Consider the following 14,820-nt stretch of genomic DNA (forward strand, 5'->3'; position numbering starts at 1 on the left):
TTGCTTTTCCAACTAGAGACAAATATATTAAAATATATATATATATATATATATATATATACATACACACACACACACACACATATATAAAATAAACTAACTCAAAAACTTGAACTGCTAGGCCCACAGTCTTTTCCTTCCACGTGCAGCCCTGAGTTATGATCAGTTAGACTCCCTCAGGCCAGCCACTCTACCTCAGCACACCCTCTAACCCAGCATGTCTGCAGTCACTAGGTCTCCCAGCATGTTAATCCTCCACTGCAAGCAAGCCTGCTAGACCTGGCCCAGCCAGCAAGGTCTCCAGCAGACCAGAGGACCCCTACATGACCGGACACTTGTGTTGCTTAACCAGGGACTGTCACCGGGGGTGGTAGGGAGGATGAGCCATAGGTCAGCAGCTTCAAGAGAGACCAAGATAGGAGAGATGGCTCCTCAGTTAAGAAACCTGGCTGCTGCGGATTTCTGAGTTCGAGGCCAGCCTGGTCTACAAAGTGAGTTCCAGGATATCCAGGGCTACACAGAGAAACCCTGTCTCAAAAAACAAAACAAAACAAAACAAAACAAAACAAGAAACCTGGCTGCTCTTCCAGAAGACTAAGGGTTTATTCCCAGTACTCACATGGTAGCTCACAACCACCTGTTAACTCCAGTTTGAGGGGATCTGACACTGTTCTCTGGCATCCACGGCCACTGTGTACACATGGCGCACAGACACACATGCATGCAAAATACCCATACATGTAAATAAAAACATAAAAACTAAAGAAAGAGATCAAGAGAGCCCTAGACCCACACCTGTTACAGTAGTGATGGTGCCTTGCATTAAGTGTGTATGGCCCACCCCATACATGGTGGTGGTGGTGACGATGGGATGGGGGGGGGGTGTGCACACGTCTGTGGAGGCTGATGACAACTTTCAGGAGTTAGTTTCCTCCTTCCACTCTGAGTCCTGTGGAGAGGACTTAACCTGTCGAGTTTGGCGACAAGAGCCTGTATCCACTGAGGTGCCTCACCAGCCCTATTTCCTGAGGCGCTGGAGGACAGAGACGCAGTCTTCAGTGGCTGGTACCAACTCCCAAAGTGAAAGGCAATTTAGAACCCACAACTCCTAAGCGAGAATTAACCTCTGTCTTCCAGAAAGGAGGAAGAGAAGTGGAAAGAGCAGGAGGAGGAACAGAGAAGGGGGAGGGTGGGGACGGGGCACAGAAACGGGAGCAGGAAGCACCGGTGCAGCCAAGGCGAGAGCTGAAAATCCTTACTGGAGGGCCAGCAAGGTGGCTCAGTGAGTAAAGGGGTCTGCTGCCAAGCCTCACGATCTGAGTTTGATCCCAGGGACCCACAGGGTAGGAGAGAGGCAACTCCTGAAAGTTGTCCTCTTACCTCAATACACACACAAACACATACACAAACACATACACACAAACACACACACAAACACATGCATACACACACACATTAGACACACAAACATGTGCATACACACACACATTAGACACACAAACATGTGCATACACACACACACAAACACACACATAACACACAAACACACACAAACACACACACACACATACACACAAACACACACACGGTTTTTAAATCTTAAATTTTAACATGGGATCTGCACTTGGTTTTGACTAGTCTACAGCCAGCTCAAGAGGGGACATAGTACCAGAGCTTCCTCAGAAAGCACCCTGAGAAGTGAGCCCCAGAACCCATCCTTTCCCCTTCTGGGGTGCTCTACCCAGAATCCACCACTAGGCCCTAAGACTCCTTCACACATGCTTTTTATGTATGTATTTATTTATTGTGCATATGTGTAGTACACGTGTGCCACTGCACACATGCAGATGTCAGAGTGCAACCTTTCCACCAAGTGGACTCGACCTCGGGTCCTTAGGCTCAGCAGCAAGCACCTTTACCACTGAGCCACCCTGCCAGCCCCAAGGCTCTTTGGGTTTTGATGGGGGGGTTGTTATGTTTTGTTTTGTTTTGTTTTGTTTTTCTTCCGTGCACTGTTGGAGACTCCAACAGAAGCTGGAGTGAGATTCTTACGAAAGTGACATGGAAAATTTTCCAGACACTGCCCTGATCATTAACCGGCCACTTTCTCCGCCTCACCCCAGCAGGCTCGCAGGCCGCGTATACCGAGGACAAACAGCCAATGAGCACAGCTGTTTATTTCTATAGCGCTGGCCCCCAAGCCTTTCATAAGCACACCAGCAGGGCCGCAGCGGCCTTTCATGGGTGACAGCCCTAGAATAAGAGCGGCCTGTCTCTGTGGCAGGGAGACACCAGATGTTTCCTCGGACTGAAGCGCGTAAGTGACAACTCAGAAGGATCTACACGTACTCCACCCCCACCCACCCCCAAGGAGGGAAACCAGCCTTAAACAAATTCCAGGGCACAGGCCCGCGGGGGCCTGGTTTTGACCCCGAACACTCGAGTTACATTTCTAGTTTTCACGGTGAGCGCAGGGCAATGGCTAATGGATCACTCTCTAATCGAACTGTGGCAGCGGACAGACGAGCTGTAAATTCCACTCCCGAGTACACTTCCTGGGGCTGACATCAAAATACCTCCTCCCGGCTTAAAGGTGAAGCTTTCACATTCAAATGGCGGCGGTGGCAGTTCCAAACCCAGGAAAAGACTCACTGGCAATACAAGCCAAGGCTACCAAGCACCTTTGCTTAAGTCAGTTAAGAACCAGACGGAGGCGGGAGGGATTGCTTTTAAATATTGTAAGTTTATATTCAAGTTGTAAGTTATAGACACTTTTCAATAAATATATCAATGGCTAAAACCAGTTGGCAATGTCCCAAAAAGACAAATCGTCTAACAGCCTAGGAGCAGGAAGTGGCTTCTGAGAGAAGCTACAGTGCTGGGGGGATTCCCCAGGACCCACATGGAAAGATGAGAACTCACCCAAGTGATCCTTTGCCTTCCACGGGTGCCAGCACACCCACAACCACACCCACAAGAAATAAATACAGCCGGGCGTGGTGGCGCACGCCTTTAATCCCAGCATTCAGGAGGCAGAGGCAGGAGGATTTCTGAGTTTGAGGCCAGCCTGGTCTACAGAGTGAGTTCCAGGACAGCCAGGGCTACAGAGAAACCCTGTCTCGGAAAACCAAAAAAAAAAAAGAAAAAGAAAAGAAATAAATGCATGTGTGTATCTGAAATGATTAACCGTACAATTTTAATGTGAAGATATTCAGGGTTTTTGTTTTTGTTTTGTTTTGTTTTCCACTAAACAATGGATCCATTTACCAATGAATTACCATAAGTACCGAATATTAGCAAAGAAAAACTTCAAGTATCGCTTTGCATCTGTCTGACCTCAGGAGTCTGTAATAAATAAGTCCCTCTTAAAGACTCAACTGAGCTGCCGGCCTCGACCTTACTGGGGTGGGGTGGGGCAGATTTTTTTTCTAGGCTCAGGAACCAGCCTTGAGCCCTGTCCTGAAGGGTCTTTGCAGGACTTTAACACCTTAACATCAAGAGGTCCATTACTGGGGCCAGCAACATGGCTTAACTAGTTAAGCACTCACCACAAAAGCCCGATATCCTGAGTCACACACACACACACACACACACACACACCAGACATTAGTAAATAAAAGTAGGGGAAAGAACTCTGTAGTGGTTTGAATAGTTTTGGCCCCCACAGACTCATGTGTTTGAAGGCTTTGGCCCACAGGGAGTGATCCTATTAAGTGATACTATTCAGACCTTGTCAAATAGGTGTGGCCTTGTTGGAGGAAGTATGACACTGTGGCATGAGCTTGGCCAATCTTCTGTCTGCCTTCAGAAAAGATGTAGAATTCACAGCTCCTCCTGTGCCATGCCTGCCTGGACGCTGCTATGCTCCTGCCTTAATAAAAACACTGTAACCCAGCCACAATTAAATGTTGTCCTTATAAGAGTTGCCTTGGTCATGGTATCTGCTCACAGCAGTAACACCCTAACTAAGACAAAGTTTTAAAGTCTAGCACTACAGTTCTCTCCTTATAAAAATAGACACTGGGCGGAAGAGATGGCTCAGTGGTTAAGAGCACTGGCCACCCTTGGAGAGGGCCTTATTTGAGTCCCAGCACCCACATGGGGACTCATGACCACCTGTAACAGGTTCCACGCATTTCCAGGTCATCTGTGACCTCTTCAGGCACCACAGGCTCTGCATGTACATGGTCCACACACATACATGCAAGCAACACAGCACCCATAAACAACAATGAAAACTACGTAGCCCAGTGAGGTAGCACTTGGGAAGCAGACGTGGGTAGAGCTATGTGAGTTCAATTCATATTCAGTCATTAAACACAGTCTACTCTCTGAAGTCAGACAAGCAGTGCCTCAGTAACGACTAACTGAACCAGTTCCCATTAACGACTGCATCCTTTTGTGCTGATTAAAGTGGAACAGGACCCCCCTAAAGGAAACGCAGGGATGCTCAGGTCAGAAGGGAACACCACTCACCACAACCCTAGGAAACCGTCCACAAGAGACTCTCTAAAGATGAATGCTCTGGCCCTGAGCACTCTACAGCTGAGCTAACACAGGACTCCACAGAGTAGGAGACCTGAGAGAGGCGAGGCGAGGGACACATTTAGTATCCAGCAGGACCCTGAGAAAAGGCTCTGTGTAGCGGGCGGACATGGGCCTATGGCTCTGCACTGATGGCTAGCTGTCTGCCCAGATGTCCCCAGCAGGAGGAGGCTCCTGCACTCGTTATGTTTCTGCGTGCACTTTCTCCCAAGGCTAATTACCTCAGCTTCATTCAGTCCTGCATGGCGGGAAGGCAGGCCCTGTGAAGAGTCAGGTATCATCTGTGGAAATGCAAGTCCCGGCCCATGTCTCTCACGTCCCTCACAGGCACACACCCTTCTCTAGCCCTTGCCGCTCACCCACTCACAGGCACCCCTCCCCTAAGCATCAAACTTATTGAAAAGAAAAAAAAAAAAAAAAAAAGAGTCTGAGGAGAAGTCCATTTGCGTGGTCTCCCCTGACCCGGCCTGCGTCTCCCATCGCTGTTCTGCTCTCCCGCTGTCTGAGGTGAGCTAAGATCTTTCTGAGGAACTGGTTTCTGCTGGGCCATCCCCTTCACATCTCTCTCTGGCCTCATTTCCTGGAACTTCAGCACCCTTGAACACTGTTGGTTAGAGAAGACAGCTGTTTGTTTGGTTTGGTTTTTTTTTAAAACAGGGTTTCTCTGTGTAGCCCTGGCTGTCCTGGAACTCACTCTGTAGACCAGGCTGGCCTCAAATCCAGAAATCCCCCTGCCTCTGCCTCAGGAACAAGCTCAGGGCTCTCCTTGAGGCCAACCCAGGCTGATGACAGACAGATAGGTAGACAGACAAGACAGACAGGCAAAACAGACAGACAGTGTCTGTGTGTATAAAATAGAGAGGGAGAAATGAAAGAAATAGAGACGCTTGTCCCAAATGAAGATGACACCTGGTTTTATTCTCTGACTTACATTCTGTGGATACACACATGCACACACACACACATGCACACTGGCACTCATACACATACATGCACATACATGCACGCGCACACATTTCAAAGCCGGCAATCAAGAGCCCGCTGTAGCTGTAGCACTAGGGCTGCACACACTGGAGCAGCTGACCTCATCAGCACGCACACTAGGCGCTCCCCTGCCTCCTGCACAGTGGCTCCTGCCTCTAGAGGAGCCTTGTCTTCAGGCAGGCCTGGGTTCCATCCCCTCGGCTCTGCCCTTACCTCATTCTTCTCTCTCAGACAAATGTTTCCCTGTTGTCCTAGAGCCTCAGCCTGAGCCTGAGCAATAGGTACAAAGAGAAAACTTTCCCTCTCTCCCCATCCCAGCTGACAAGGCCTGGTGACAATACCTGGTGCCTGGCGGGCTGTGGCTGTGTGGGGACAGCAGTGTGCCAATTCCCAATCTGTACAACATCTTTCCCAAAACGTGTCACTGTCCCTCTCCCAGTGCCACGCTCAGGCGATCACAGAAGCAACCCTTCCCAGAGGCGCTGGGCCTCACTGGGTCTGCCATGTACTCAGCCCCACTACTATTTTTGTAAACTCTTTTTGTTTCTGAGACAGAGTCTTACTCTGTAGCCCTATCTGGCCTGGGAGCTCACTAGGTAGATCAGGCTAGCCTCAAACTCACAGAGCTGGAGACAAAGGTGTGCGCCACCATATCTGGCTTTTGTAGAATTCTTTATCAGGGCTAGCTGAGCATGCATGTGGCACAGGCATGAAACTCACACCCAGAAGGTCCCATACTGGTTCAATGTCCCACAAGAACCATCCAGAAATTCCTTGTTTTTCCAGGGCAGTGAGAGGGTGAGACAGGGTCTCCCATGGCTCAGTCTGGCTTTAAACTGGCCTTGAACTTCTGATCCTCCTGCTTCCAACTCCTGAGTGCTGGGGTTTCAAGCACACCACCACACCCAGTTTTGTTTTGCTTTTAAAGTCCAGGTCTCCATACGTTACTCCGACTGGTCTTGAACACGGAATTCTTTCTGCCTCGGCCTCCCAAGTAGTTTAGTGTTGTGGCTTGGATCTAACATTTGTGTTGACTCCCAAAATCACATGGGAATCTGTACATCCAGACACGGAGGGTCCCTACCCCCAGTTGGCTTTAATTGGTAAATAAAAGTAGCCAGTGGCTGGACAGAGAGACAGGGGCGGGCTTTAGATTTCCCAGGCAAGGGACCATGAGAGGAGAAGGTTTTAGAATTGCCATGAGGGAGAAGCAGGAAGTTTGGGCTTGAGAGATGGAGTAGGGACAGCAGACAGCCAACAGCCATGTGAAGGAGCCAGGAGGGCATGGCCTGAGGGCTGCCCACTGGGTCCAGGCAACCAAGCTAGAATACAGATTTGAGTACGTAACAATTCAGGAATATCGGAGGGGAGAGTGAGTTAGCCTCGAGGAGATTTGGAAGCGCCTAGCCATTACGCTGTTCAAAGTATATTAAAAACAAGACTCTGTGTGTGTGTCTGTCTGTCTGTCTGTCTGTCATCTGTCTTTCATTCGTGAATCCAGAGCACTCCGGCGGGTGACCAGAAGCGTACCCGCAGCTGCCAGCGGGCAGCTCAGAGCAGATTAACTCACCGCCACTACAGTTCCGGCTGGAGGTGTAGCAGCAGCATCTGCCCACGGATTTGCTTCAGGTCCGGGCACCACACCTGGCTATGTGACTTGACTCTGAGCCCTTTTCCACAGGCTTCTGTTCTGGGGTGCTTATTCAGTAGATTGTGATGCCATTTGGGAGGTGGGGCCCGAGCTGGAGGAAGTTATCACTAGAGGCTGGCCTTGGGAGGTGACGTCTACCCTAGGCCTAGCGCCTCGTGTTCTCATCCTGATCCCTCAGGATGTAAAGATGCAAACGGCCTCACCTCACATGCTCATGAAAGCCCTGCTAACCTTTGCCACCAAGGGAGATGGCAGCTCTAAGCCAAGGTCCTTCTCTCCTAAGTTGTTTCTGTCAGGTAATTTGGTCAGAACAACACAAAAGTCACCAACTTACTTGTCTACGAACCATTCTCCCCCAACACACACACGTTTTCATTTGTTTCCTTTTTTTCTTTAGAGACAAAATCTTACTATATATAGCTCAAGCTAGCCTCAAACTCAGAGCTCCACCTACCTCTGCTTCCCAAATGCTGGAATTAAAGGTGCATGACACCATGCCTGGCCAAAACTGGATCTTACAAGAGGCCCAGGCCAGACTTGAAATTACTACTGAACTACCTCAGCCTCCCAAAGGTGTGAAGTACCACAGCCAGCTGAAAGCCTCACGGACATCTGACCATGGGTCTTGTTTCATTTCACCAGGCCCTCTTCTGTCCTGTGAGACTCGGGGTGGGAGCACCCTCCAGCCCTGGCCTTCGGGCTCATGTCCCTTCCTCATTTCCTCACTAACACTTAGGAAGCTCGCTCACCGCCACAGCATAGCCTTTGCTCCGCTCACATCAAGACTCCACACAAGAGAAACATCGAAGCAATGTACCAGGTGGCGTCAGTGTGATCCCTGGTGTACCCACAGATGGCAGGGCCTGTCCAAGAGGCAGGGGAAGGGCACAGCTCGGGCCTTGGAGTCACTACTGTTGATGGTAAGAATCCTGCTAAGAAGCAGGGATATGGTGTAAAGAGGGGAAACTGATCGGGCACTGTGGCACTTGCCTCTAATTGTCACACTTTGAGGGATGTGGCAGAAGAACTCTGAGCTCCAGGACAACTTGGGCTACAAAGTGATACCTATTCTCAAAGGACAAAACAAGCCAAGTATGGCAGTTTGAATGAGAATGGACTCATGTTTGAGAGCCTGGTCCCAGTTAATGGAACTGTTTGGGAAGGATTAGGAGGTGTGGCCTTGTTGGAGGAGGTGTGTCACTGGGAGGTGAGCTTTGAAGTTTCAAAAGCCCATACCAGGTCCAGCCTTGCTCTCTCTGTCTCTCTGCCTACAACTTACAGATTGCTTGAGTTCTAAGTGGCATGTCTGCCTACCAGCTGCCCCATCCCGACCACAGCGATCAAGGATTAACCTCCCGAAATTGTGAGCAAACCCCCAAATATATGCTTTCTCCTCTAACCTGCCTGCTCCCTGCAACAGAACAGTACCTAAGACACCAGGAAAACAGCATATGCTTCAGTCTCAGCACCTGTGGGGCAGAGGCAGGGGGATGTCTGTGAGCTGTAGGTCATCGTGGTATACACAGCAAGTTCCAGGCTAACTAGAACCATGTGAGAGCTGACTCAAAAAATAAAATAGATAAGAATAAGAAAGCAAGGAATAGGGCTGGTGAGATGGCTCAGTGGGTAAGAGCACCCGACTGTTCTTCCGAAGGTCAGGAGTTCAAATCCCAGCAACCACATGGTGGCTCACAACCATCTGTAATGAGATCTGACTCCCTCTTCTGGAGTGTCTGAGGACAGCTACAGTGTACTTACATATAATAAATAAATAAATAAATAAATCTTTAAAAAAAAAAAAAAGAAAGCAAGGAATACACACACTCAAAGGGATCACAAGGGTGAGAGACGACAGAGAGAGTAATGGAGTTCAGTAAGAACAAAATGCGTCACACAGAGGTGCGGGCGTGTAATAAACCCCGTCACGTTGAATAAATACATCCTAATAAAACATAAAATACATCCTAATAAAATTAATAAAATTAATACTTATATAAAACTGACCAGGAAATGACATCCAATGCAGGTCGGCAGCATGGCCTGGAATCTACCGACCAAAGTTCTGAGCAGATGCTGCACGTGGTGGCACGCCTTTAATCCCAGGCCTCTTGGGGCAGAGGCAGGTGGATCTCTCTCTAAGTTCGAGGCCAGCCTGGTTTATAGAGTCTCATTCTGGTCAGCCAGGGTTACACAGAGAAACCCTGCCTCCAAAAAAAAAAAAAAACACAAAGTTCATCATGGGGACTCCACAACGGACCGGATGGACACGGCGTTCATGAGGTTGCCACCTACAACGGGAGGGTCTTCGTGGTGCTACAACTGCCTGGGGTCAGGGGTCACCCTGGCTCCTGTAAGTAAGTAACCATCACCTGTACTCGGGGAGCAAAGCCCAAATAAACTCGCTGGGATTTCCCGTGATGAGGGGCCACTGAGGTGAGCCAGCAGGTGAAGGCACCGGCTGTGGCTAAGACTGAAAAGTACCTGTAAATTCAACCCCTACAAGGCACTGTGGAAGAAGATAGGCTGCCTGCCAAGCCCACCATGCTAAACATCTCAGAGTCTCTCAGAATCTCCGACACTGTCCTCTGGGCCCGACTGTGCACACGCCCACACCTATGAATAAAGCCTTAATAGAAAGGAGAGGATCTGAGGAGGGACTTGGGTACTTTGCCCCCTCCGTGTCAGTGCTGCCTTGGAGGGAACATTCACTCGGCGCTGGGGAGGACCGGCTTCCTGGTTTTCCCCTCCAGCGTCTATCTACCGGCTAACCCTTCCTGGCTCTCTTTCCAGGCTCACAGTTTCTCGGGGTTTTGTTGGACTTCCAAGACAAACTGCAGAGCCAGGGCCTGGGCTAACGTTCAAACGTGCATGTTTTCCCTCTACTGGTGCACTGGTGTGGCAATGGCGGCCGGGGACAACAAAAGAAGACACGTTGTCATGCTAGAACCATCTGCCAAGTCTTCTTAGCATCTTTTCAACAACTGGGCGGAATCAAAGGAGGAGCCTGAGACGGGGAGCCCGGGGGAGGGCTGAAGAATCATTCACTGGAAATGGAAGCACAGAAGGCAGGAGCCTGGCTGGCTGGACGGACTCCCGGGGCCTCGCTCTGGAGTGAGCCACGGGCTATCTCTGATGCTTGTGTATTAGCAAGAGGGGACTAATATTCATAACTCCAGAGAGCCCTGTGGAAGGCTCTTCTGACCAGCCACATGGAAAGCCTCAAGCTCTGTAAAAACCTTTGTCCAAAATACAGTAGCTGTGCCATTTGAAGGCACAGTTTCCAATCTAACTCAAACCTCTCCTTATTCCAGAGACCCTGGCTTTTCAGACCACCAACCTTGAAAACGACTTCAAACAAAACAGGACATTTCCTAAGCATGTGTTTCCCAGGAGGAAATTGCCCTGGGGTCTCTGACTTGGGGACAGGCTACCTGCTAAGCCCACCATCCTAAGCATGTCAAAGTCTCTCAGGCATCCAGCTGATCTCTTTCACAACTCCTAGTTTCCTGAAAACAAGACCCTTTGATGTAGGGTCTCTCCTAAAATAATGCTCCTTAGCCAGGCGGTTGTTCGTGGCTGGACTTTAATACTAGCACCCAGGAGGCAGAGGCAAGCAGATCTCCCAGTTATGAGACTAGCCTGGTCCACAGAGTGAGTTCCAGGACAGCCAGGGCTACATAGAGAAAAACCTGTCAAAAATTGTGCCGGGCATGGTGGCACACGCCTTTAGCCCCAGCACTCAGGAGGCAGTTCGAGGCCAGCCTGGTCTACAAAGTGAGTTCTAGGACAGCCAGGGCTACATAGAGATACCCTGTCTCGAAAAACCAAAAAAACAAAACAACAACAACTAAAAAAAACCTAAAAATTGATTAGTTAGTTAATTAATTAATTAGCGCTCCTTGCTGCCGAGTGAGGTCAGTAATCTCAGAGCACTTAACTGTCTCTGCTGTCAGCCAGGTCCGCCAACCTCACCAACAGCCCCTCATTCCAAAGCGCTTTTAAACCGGCTGTGGTCGGAACCACTGGCTGGGATCAAGTCTGGGCTTCTCCAAAGGTGGATATGGGTGGGGTTTTGAAGTTCTGCCATTTAAGGATGGGTGAAATAGCTCAGTGGATATACCCACTAAGTGGAGACAACTTCCATCCTGGAACCAACACAGCAGGAAAAGAGCCCTGGCTCCTGTAACCCGTCTTCAGAACCCACCCCCCCACACACACATACACAAACACACACAAGTATATACGAAACACACTTTTTAAATATAATAAAGTTGAGATTGGCGAGGTGGCTCAGAGCTCAAGGTACTGGCTGCTCCTGCAGGGGTTCTGGTTCAATCCTTGGCTCCCACACAGCAACCCAAAGGCTCGGAGGTTAATGAGTGTCGGATGCGGCACATGTGCAGGCAATATACATACCCAACACAGGATATAAAAAGTTTTAATTTTTATTATTAATTAATGCCTGTAAAGATGTTGCTACAGGGGCAGCTGCTGCCTCTGTAAAACCCTTAGGCTGCAGTGCTCAACTGTAAGCAGTTTCCACTGAAATGCTACCTTTGAAAATGGTTGTATATTAATTTCTCTGTGTGTTTGTGTGAGCGCAGGCCAGAGAACAGCACTGAGTGTTGATCCACAGGAGCTGTCCTTGTTTGTTTGTTTATTGTTAATTTATTTATTCTTGTGTGCATGTGTGAGTGTTTGCCTGCATGTATATGTGTGTACCATGTACCGCGTACAGTAGCATGTACAGTGCCCATGGAAGACAAAGCCAGGAGGGGTCAGATTTCCCAGAACTGAAGGGACAGGTGGTTCCGAGATACCACCCAGGTCCTGGGAACCGAATCTCTGTAAAGGCAGTGTTTTCCAGTGCTGAGCCATCTCTGATCTCCCACGATGTATTTTGAGATGGTCTCTCACTGGCCTATGTCTCATCTATTCAGAAAAGTCAGGAGGCCAATAAGCCCCATGAACACACCTGATACTGAGGTCACAAGCACACATATATAACATAACATAACATAACATAATATAATATAATATAATATAATATAATATAAAATCACTCCTGGAGTTTTACATGGGCTCTAGGTCTCCAACTCAGGTCCCCCTGCTTGCACGGCAAGCGCTTTATCGACTTTCCTATTCCCCCTAAAAGATGCTTCCAAAAGCTGTTCTGGGGCCAGCAAGATGGCTCAGCAGGAAAAGGTACCTGCCACCAAGCCTAACAACCTGAGATTGATCCCAGGGACCAACACTGTAGAATGACAGAAATGGCTCCTGCAAGCTGCCCTCTGACCCCCATATGCATGACATGAGATACTCATGGTCTCCCCCATACTCCAACACACACATATACAATAAATACATATAAAAATAAAATAAAATGAAGGTGTTCAGGGACCACATGACCAGGAGGCGCCTTCCCTTCCTCTCAGCCGGCAGAGGGAACGGAAGTGTGAGCCAGCAAGCCAGATGCAGCCCTGGGTAACTGACAGAAGCACAGTGGAAGCAGCCTGAGCCTGCCCTCCTCTTGTCTATGTAACTGTCCCAAGACCAGACCCATGACACTGCTCCCCCAACCATCTGCAGCAAGTGACAAAGTTACAATCACGCCCAGAAGCTCACCTCGTGACGTGAGCCGGCTGTAGACCTGGGAGTTCATCTCCTTGTCACGCACATAACATCGGATCTCCTCTACTGCCTCACGGATGATGGTGACAGCCAGCACGAAGCCCTGCAGAGAGAAGAGGCAGGGGTGAGTCCTGCTGAGACCAACTTGGGACAGACAGAGTAAGATAACTGTGATGGCTTGTAAATGCTCGGCCCAGGGAGTGGCACTATTAGAAGGCGTGGCCCTGTTGGAGTGGGTATGGCCTTGCTAGAGTGGGTGTGGCCCTGTTAGAGTGGGTGTGTCACTGTGGGTGTGGGCTTTAAGACCCTCATCCTAGCTGCCTGGAAGTCAGTCTTCTGATGAAGACTTCAGAAGCAGCCTTCAGATGAAGACGTAGAACTCTCAGCTCCTCCAGCCCCATGACTGCCTGGATCATGCCGTGTTCCCGCCTTGATGATAATGGACTGAACCTCTGAACCTGTAAGCCAATTAAATGTTGTCCTTCATAAGAGTTGCCTTGGGGGGGCTGGTGAGATGGCTCAGTGGGTAAGAGCACCCGACTGCTCTTCCGAAGGTCCAGAGTTCAAATCCCAGCAACCACATGGTGGCTCACAACCATCTGTAATGAGATCTGACTCCCTCTTCTGGAGTGTCTGAAGACAGCTACAGTCTACTTACATATAATAAATAAATAAATCTTTAAAAAAAAAAAAAAAGAGTTGCCTTGGTCATGGTGTCTGTTCACAGCAGTAACACCCTAACTAAGACACACCTTCATCTGTGACAACCGAGAGTCTGCCTTCACCATGTAACTCAAATCTAGAACCACACCACAGAAGGCAGGTGGGAAGGCCCTGCTGAAACGGTGGGCGATACAGCTGACAGCTGAATGAACGCCCGGCAGACCTGACTGGGCTCTGCCACAGTGTGATCCTGATGATACCTGAACTGCAGCCTGAAGGTTAAGAGCGGAACGCCCAGTGTGTTGGCTTAAGAGCAACATGTCCCTTACAAGGCCACGGCTCAGGCCCAGACACCCAGGGAATGGGAACAAAGAACCTTCTGTCCACAAACCAACCTACTCACCAGAGGAACCCAGTAGGTGTACAGGGCGCCAAGCCTCATCTCTGGGACGAACTGCGAGCAGGCGAGAAGCAGGAAGTAGAAGTTGAAGAAGTATCTGAACTGGCTGAACAACACCTGGAACAGAGAACCAACCAGGGAACATGAGCATCTCCCGAGACTGGCAGGGCTAGGTGGGATCAGGGGGGGGAGTGGGGAGCACTCCAGCAGAGAGTGCAGCTGACGGTGGTGCTCCTCGCAGACTCTAAACAGTTCTGTGTGGTCTGGGAAGTCGACGTGGGCAACGGAAGTAACAGCTGCCCGGGCTGGGAGTGTGGCCCAGTGGGCTGTGTCCATGGCTGCCATTCCAGTCCCCATCCTGTGTGCTCCCCTCGTCCCCACCCCCACCCTGCCTCCTGCATGTAGGACATCCAGGGTCTCAATCCCAGCACGGTATAAACTCAGGTGGTGGCGTGTGACAATAATGTCAGCACTTAGGTGGCAGAGGCAGGAGGATTATTAGTTGATTATCATCCTTGGCTACACAGAAGTTCAAGATCACCCTGGAGTACACAAGACCCTGTCTCAAAAGGCAATCTGACGCCAGGCGTGGTGGCACATGCCTTTAATCCCAGCACTCAGGAGGCAGAGGCAGGTGGATTTCTGAGTTCGAGGCCAGCCTGGTCTACAAAGTGAGTTCCAGGACAGCCAGGGCTACACAGAGAAACCCTGTCTCAAAAAAAAAAAAAAAAAAAAAAAAAAAAAAGCAATCTGACAACGTAAGGACTGGGAGAATCACATGGGGGACACTACCATGTCAGTCAGGTACAGCAGGAACACTTGTCCCATGGGACAGCTTACAGGAGTCAGTTCTCTCCTTCCACCTTGTGGGTCTCTGGGACGGAACTAAGGTTATCAGGCGTGGCAGTCAATGTCTTGATGGCTGAGCTGTCTCCCTGGTCCGCAT

General features: G+C 49.6%; 1 protein-coding gene across 8 annotated transcripts in view, besides 1 other annotated feature; it reads right to left on the reverse strand.

Moving 5' to 3' along the window:
- Atp9a (ATPase, class II, type 9A) overlaps nt 1-14,820 on the reverse strand; it is a 107,933-nt gene that overhangs the window by 57,880 nt on the left and 35,233 nt on the right. For all 8 annotated transcript variants that reach the window (XM_017315066.1, XM_030246882.1, NM_001289446.1 and 5 more), the window contains exons 3-4: nt 13,878-13,991; nt 12,806-12,914 (exon numbers count right to left, since the gene is read on the reverse strand). In XM_017315066.1, coding sequence (XP_017170555.1) covers nt 12,806-12,914; nt 13,878-13,916 — 148 coding nt within the window. In that variant the 5' untranslated portion in view covers nt 13,917-13,991. The remainder of the gene's footprint in view (nt 1-12,805; nt 12,915-13,877; nt 13,992-14,820) is intronic.
- Nucleotides 802-3,575: an enhancer, noted in NCBI's record as "VISTA enhancer mm1375". NCBI's record gives its function as "enhancer in: neural tube[3/5] | hindbrain (rhombencephalon)[4/5]" and the evidence as "EXISTENCE:transgenic organism evidence [ECO:0001131][PMID:17130149]".

This window comes from Mus musculus, chromosome 2 (genome assembly GCF_000001635.26).
Source record: "Mus musculus strain C57BL/6J chromosome 2, GRCm38.p6 C57BL/6J".
Lineage (NCBI taxonomy): Eukaryota > Metazoa > Chordata > Mammalia > Rodentia > Muridae > Mus > Mus musculus.